General features: G+C 48.2%; 1 protein-coding gene across 1 annotated transcript in view; it reads left to right on the top strand.

Annotated features, from left to right (window-relative positions):
• Window positions 1-6,695, top strand: part of PNMA2 (PNMA family member 2) — a 7,265-nt gene extending 570 nt beyond the window's left edge. Inside the window, exons 2-3 of the mRNA XM_006095027.3 lie at window positions 2,553-2,686; window positions 2,978-6,695. Of these exons, the coding sequence (XP_006095089.1) occupies window positions 3,477-4,571 (1,095 nt within the window). The 5' untranslated portion in view covers window positions 2,553-2,686; window positions 2,978-3,476 and the 3' untranslated portion in view covers window positions 4,572-6,695. The remainder of the gene's footprint in view (window positions 1-2,552; window positions 2,687-2,977) is intronic.
• Window positions 6,696-7,097: the final 402 nt, after the last annotated feature.

Below are 7,097 nucleotides of genomic sequence, written 5' to 3'. Positions count from 1 at the left end.
GTTAAACCCTTGTGCCAGGGGTTCCGGTCCTACACCAGACTTTGACCATAGAGTTTTAAAAGAGGTTTAGCCTATTGTCAATCCCCGGCGCGCAGGGGCAACGCTGTCCGTACAAATTCCAGGGGGATAAGCTAATGCTGGTGGGGGGGGGGGGAGGGTGGTACAAAGGGAGACATTGATCTGGGGGCCCTTGGGAGTGAAACCAAGAATGGGGTTTCCAAATTTCACCCCAGCCCACCATTTGATTTTTAATGAGCGAGGGTGTTTTAGGGGGGGGGGGGGGGGGGCGCCACGTACCGCTAACTGCGCCACAAAACAGGCGCAGGGGAGTGTTTTGAACGGGTATGAAAAGGCGCAAGTTGTAGCCCAATCCCTAAAGCGCCAGACCTTTCCGGTCCGGTACCCCCACCCACCCCTGTTGCGCACTGCGCCAGAGCCGCGTGCTGGAGACCTAAGTGCGGGGCGCCTGCCCAGTGGGGTAGGAGATGGGGGGCTGTGATGAGTGCATTGTGTGTGTGGCGAAGCAGGCCAACGATGTGTGGGGATTTGTGCCACTAACACGGTCCCGGGTGGATTCTCACTCGCATCCCCACGTCTTTCCCTGTATCAATACCAGTTCCTCAATCTGGTAGATTACAGCCCCGCCCTTCTCTACATTGGCAAAATTGTGCAGAGATGTTGCCCATCCTTTGGCGGCTCAAGAGGGAGGTCTGGGCATGCTCAGTAATTAGGATGGGTTTGGGTTAAAAGAGGCTGTTTGCTGCAGGGTCATCACGCTGGCCCAGGGATTCTGTCCCATCGTCAGCCCGTGCCCCTGGAAGGATTAAATGGGGATACTTCCACCCCACCCCCCAGTTGGGAAAGGAGTTAAATTTGGAGGACTGCCGGTTACAGTTTTAGGTTGAGTCCATCATGATGGGTGTAGGGAGAGGAGTCTTCGGATGAGAAGGGGAGGAAGAGCAAAGAGGAATACTGTGAGGGCTGAGAGACCCAGAAGCTGGCATTCGGACTTCAAACCAGATGTGCTTTCCATTTGAATAAAGTGCTTCCACACGAATGGCATCATTTCCTACTCACCGCAGCCCCGGAAGATGAGTGTGATGAGTGCGCTGAGTGCTTTACCATCACTGTTTTCCAGGGTAGGAGACTGAGATTTAGAGAGATTGAGGCGCTTTGCCCAGGGTCACTATATAATTCAATGATCCAACAAGCCCAGTGGGGATCTTCCACCTGAAAGTCTGGTTCCTTTTCCAACTAATTCTATCTTTATGTTAGAATATACAAGATTTCCCCTTTTCTTCATAACCAAATATTTCAATCCGTGTAGCAAGGACCATGGTTCAGTTGCCATCTTTGTATTTGAAGGTCGCCTTGCAGGGAGAGATTGCCTTTGGAGAAAGAAGCCACCCAGAGTATCCTAACCTCAGGAAAGCAGTTACTACGTACACCATGAAGATATTTCTTCCTGGGCATTGGATGCCTTTTTATATCTCATGTGTCCTTGAAGTATTACAATGAAGAGGAAGTCACCCTTGTACATTAGCAGGGCCTAGAGAAGTCACTGGACTCAAGTTGCTGGGCCAGGATGTGATCCTTCTCTTTGTCCTCCTTGCCCTGGGGCACGCACCATGCCTTCCAAGCCCTCCAGAAGGGACTGGGGAAAGGTGCCCGCAGCAGGAGCAGCTGCCTCGATGGTTACAAGTTGGCATCTGTGGTATATAAAGCCCGCGAGGCGTGATGGGGGTTTTCAGGCCTGGGGAGGAGTGGTCAGGGCCCCAACACCCACCCCGCAGCAGTAAGTGGAGTTGGTAGGCACTCTTCCCCTTTCACATTACCCATTCTCCACTGGTTCTCCATATCCTTCCTCTCTTTTCCTTTTTCTTCAAATGACCCCCATTCAAGTTCAAATGCTACGAAGAAAGTGTCATGTTAGTAACTTAACATCCATAGCAAAAGTAACACCTCCTTTTGCATTTGCAAAGCCTGCCCAGACATAACAAAAGAGAATGAGTTCATAATTCCAGGTTTAACTTACTCAGCCCTGGGATTTTTTTGAAATATATTTTTATTGATTTCAGAGAAAGGAAGGGAGAAGGAGAGAGAGATAGAAGCATCAATGATGAGTGAGAATCATTGATAGGCTGCCTCCTGCACAGCCCCCACTGGGGATCAAACCTGCAACCCAGGCATGTGCCCTGACCGGGAATCGAACCATGACCTCCTGGTTCATAGGTCGACACTCAATCACAGAGCCACACTGGCCAAGCTCGGCCCTGAGATTTTTAAAAATTATTAGGCCTATATTAAATTGTTATGTCTATATTATCATATTAAAGTGTATTATATGCTATATTGTTATACTGATATTGGTTTTAAATGTTAGAGTGATTTCTAATTGTATTTTTTAATCAAAGAAGTGAAGTAACTATATTGTTTAGTAGATTTAATTACATTGTGAAGGATTGTCATATTTTTAGTAAGTGCGTTAACAGTCTTTATTATTGGATATTATTGAGCAATGAAAACACAGCATTACTATTTATGTGTAACAGGACAGCTTGGCTTGGCTGGAGCTAAGAAGGACCCAGACATGAACATTGTGTAGAGTTGGGTGACATCTTCCTGTGCTAGAAGCTGAATAAACAAGCTTCGTGACTCTCACAGAACATCTGGAATGTAAAAACAGGTATCTGGCCATCTCCTGACTTCATTCTTCACGGGGGAAGGATCTGGAGTCCTGGCCACAACTGGGCTCAGACATCAATTGACATGTCTGATGAGTGAATGGCGGGGAAGCCAGATTGCAGGAGGGTCCCCAAGAGGGAGAAAAAGTCACTATCAGCAGAGACCTGACCGTGGGGTAGACACAAATACAATGTGGGGTAGAGCCCCATCTGCCCTCACTTCTGTCCCTAATGAGTGTGGGTGCTTCCTGGGAAGGAGAGGGCTGTGTGGTAACTGACCATTGTTTCACTAGGAGTCCAGGCCCTCTGCTGTGGAACGTCCCTCCAGGAGTCCTGGGTGCCGCGTGGAGGCGTTTCCACACTGACTAGAGAGAGGTGAGGCGACAGAGACCGGGAGAGTGTGAAGCAGCTCTCGCACGTGCCTCCGTTGGTCAGAGAAGGGTCAACACCACCACAGTCTGCTAGCATCTGGAGAGACACCGCAGCCGGGGAACTACAGAGCCACTGGCAGTGGCGCTGTCCTCACTGAGACACTAACCACCCACCTGGGGTCAGGTCTAGAGCTATAACGGGAAGTGCTGAGTTCCTGCCACCTCAGCAGGAACTGGGCAAGGAAGGGTTACTGGTCCAGAAGACTTCGGGCTGCTGTTGGAGGGACCTGACCGGAAACCCCTTCCCTGGTGGGTTGTGGGTTCGGGAGTTGATCCAGGATACTTGAAATCCTAAGGGAGTGCCAACCTGCACTGCAAATTCATTGTACCCTAGAGTTAGAGCCAATAGATACTCGTGAGGATGGCACTGGCGCTGTTGGAGGACTGGTGCCGGCTGATGAGTGTGGATGATCAGAAATCCCTGATGGTGATGGGGATCCCAGTGGAGTGTGAGGAGGCGGAGATCCAGGAGGTTCTCCAGGAGACGTTAAAGTCTCTGGGCCGGTACCGGCTGCTCGGCAAGATATTCAGGAAGCAGGAGAATGCCAGCGCCGTCTTATTAGAGCTCCTGGGGGACACGGATGTCTCGGAGATCCCCAGTGAGGTTCAGGGGAGGGGGGGCGTCTGGAAGGTGGTCTTTAAGACCCCCAACCAGGACGCTGAATTTCTTGAAAGGCTGCACCTCTTTCTAGAAAAAGAGGGGCAGACAGTCTCGGGTATGTTCCGAGCCCTTGGGCATGAGGGCGTGTCTCCAGCCGCAGTGCCCTGCGTGTCGCCAGAGTTGTTGGCCCAGGTGGTGGGGCAGGCAGTAGCACATGCCCCGCAGCCCCTGCTGCCCATGCGATACCGGAAGCTGCGGGTGTTCTCGGGCAGTGCTGTGCCCGCCCCCGAGGAGGAGCCCTTTGAAATCTGGTTGGAACAGGCCACTGAGATCGTCAAAGAGTGGCCGGTAGCAGAGGCAGAAAAGAAAAGGTGGCTGATGGAAAGCCTGCGCGGCCCCGCCCTGGACCTCCTGCGCATAGTGCAGGCAGACAATCCTTCTGTGAGTGTGGACGAGTGTCTGGAGGCATTCAAGCAAGTGTTTGGGAGCCTGGAGAGCCGCCGGACCTCCCAGGTGAGATACCTGAAGACCTATCAGGAGGAAGGAGAGAAGATCTCCGCCTACGTGCTGCGGCTGGAGACGCTGCTCCGCAAGGCTGTGGAGAAACGCGCCATCCCCAGGAACATCGCAGACCAGGTCCGCCTGGAGCAGGTGCTGGCCGGGGCGAGCCTCAGTGAGACCCTGTGGTGCAGGCTTAGGGAGCTGAAAGACCAGGGGCCGGCCCCCGGCTTCCTTGAGTTAATGAAGGTGATCCGGGAAGAGGAGGAGGAAGAGGCCGCTTTTGAAAATGAGAATACTGACGAGTCAGATGAAGGTGATGGCTATGGCCACTGGCATAAGGAGATTGATAACTAAAAGCTAAGTCAGAGTGAGCCTGCAGCCCGTGGGCCCGGGGACTTCGCTTTACCAGGCTAAGACCTTTTCCACGGTCTTTTCTTTAGTGAATGCGATTAAAACCAAGGCATTCAAGCCAAGTCTTGATTCTTTCTGAGAAAAAATTACCTGAGAGTTTCTTGGACCTTAACATAGATTACCAATAAACAAAATATTAAACTCCAAATGTGATATAGTAATCTAAAGGGAATGTCACGTTTCCTGTAAATATCCCCAATAGACAAAGTTTGCCCATACCATAGAAAGCAGAATTGACACGAGAAAAAAGTATCCTTTGTAACCTACCTGAAAACCTAGGCTTTTTTTTTTTTACCTGTCGGGTGATTTTCTTTATCGAATCAGCAAATTCCGTGTCCCTGAAGCAGTGAGAGGCTCTGTTCAAGGAGGTAACAGTCCTAAGGGCACAGCCGTGCTCTCAGAGAGCGACAGGCTCGTCAGGACAGGCCTCCGTGTGGAAGCTGAACAACGTTATGTGTAAATAAGTTCATGACGCCGGTAGCAGTGCAGTTGCCAAATGAACACAACCATCTCCACCTTCAGGATTCTCTCCTTTCTTGGGAAGCACTCCTCCCACCTCTCTGCCAGGTGTCAGGTAGACGGTCCAGGCACTGTGTTAGGCCCCAAAGACAACACTCTGCCTGATCCCTGCTTTCAAGAGGTTCGCAGCGTGAGAGCGCCCTCAGGAAAGGGCACGCTGGAGTAGCGAGCAGGCCTCTCTGGCTAGAGAAGATTTTTAGTGCCGACAGAAGGCAAAGAGGGGAAAGGAACGCACACTTACGAGGGCCTACGTGCCTGGTGTTGTGTGCATGTCGCAGTTAATGTGTGCAGCAACCCAGTGCTCCAAGATGGTAAGCCGTCTCCTCCATATCAAATTGCTAACAAGTGGTGGAGCCGAGGCAGGAATTGAGAACTCTCTGAAGCTCCATATTTACAATGGATTTCAAACCCTTTAAATCTCTAATAAATAGTGGGCAGATGCAAATGTGTTGATATCCACATTTTAGCACCTAGGCATTCAGCAACAGGCTCACTTTTGTTTTCAGGCGTTGGAGAGAAAGTTCCCTTGCACTATCTGAGCATGTAGCTGAACTTCGCTCTCTTTTTTTCCTTTTTATTGAATTTATTGGGGTAACACTGGTTAACAAAAGTATACAGGTTTCAGGCGCACAATTCCACAACACATCATTTGCGCACTGTATTGTGTTTACCACCCCAAGTCTTCATCCATCAACAGTTGTCTTCCCTATACCCTCCCACAGCTCTCCCTACCACCCAACTCTTCTTAATGTTCATAGATTAAGGGACCTGTAACTTCTCATGGGTATTTAAATCAAGCCCATGCATGCCCTTGATGTCGAGTATGCTAGTAGAGCGATGATCACCATTCTGTGAAATGCTAGTTGATGTAGCACAGCATGGTAGCTCTGTTGCTGAAATCCTCTGAACATCAGTTTCCTCATCAGAAAAATGAGAAGGTAATGGAATAGGGCTGTTATGTTAAGATCAAATGACATAATGCCTTTTAAGCACTTAGCATGATGTCTGGAGGATAGAAAGCCCTCACTATATGGAGACATTATCATCTTTATGATGCTTTTCTGCTCAATGCATGCTCTCTTTATTGTTCTAACAGTTGTGCCACAGCAAGTAAATATGTAACCTGTGAGTAAAGTTGTGGTAACATTGCATTAGAAACCCTTTTAGCTCTTATGGTAAGTTTGAGTGCTTCGTGTCTGTTACTCTGTGAAAAGTATTCTAGCCAATTAGACTATTCCTAGTGATTTGACTTTGAAACAACATTATAATTTCTGATTGTGGATCATTTTAACTGAAGAATATCTTGTGATTGTAAGAAAAGAATTTTTTTAAAAAAGGGATCATGTGTGATCATTTGCCTAAGTTATATTTTTCAATACTGTTCAACCACAGTGGCACGATATCACCCAGTGCATTCTGATTTCATGTTTTGTACTCATGAAAATGCCCTCACTGTTTTTATTTATTGACAATATGTGAAGTAAGCTGTTATAAATGTGAAGTTATAAAATAAATACATACTAATAAAACTCTAAGTTTTTTCTGTTTCATGCAGCGTGGTTTTGTATAAACTATTACTTGAAGGAGTTTTGCTAGTATTGGTAAAAGAAAAATTTTGGTAGGTAAGATTAGAAAATCACTCCAAAGCCAAATGGTCTTGAACTCTTCTAGACATACAATCCTGAGAACAAAACACTGGAACATGAATACTTGGGCTTTGTCTCCAGGGATGAGAGGGCTCAGTCCACCCATCATTGATTTCTCTTTAAAATACAAAAAGTGACAGATGGAGGCCAGGTCCCTCAGAGACCTTCGACTCATTTGCTCAGACAAGTAACTGCAGACAATTCACCAGCCTCTATTCTGCCAACAGTAAAATGACCGAACGCTGAAATATTGCATTTCTTGGATGAAGTCATTTTCTACTATATATACTAGTATGTGCAGGGT

This window comes from Myotis lucifugus, unplaced genomic scaffold (assembly GCF_000147115.1).
Source record: "Myotis lucifugus unplaced genomic scaffold, Myoluc2.0 scaffold_148, whole genome shotgun sequence".
Classification (NCBI taxonomy): Eukaryota; Metazoa; Chordata; class Mammalia; order Chiroptera; family Vespertilionidae; genus Myotis; species Myotis lucifugus.
This window is presented reverse-complemented; position numbering and strand designations above follow the sequence as displayed.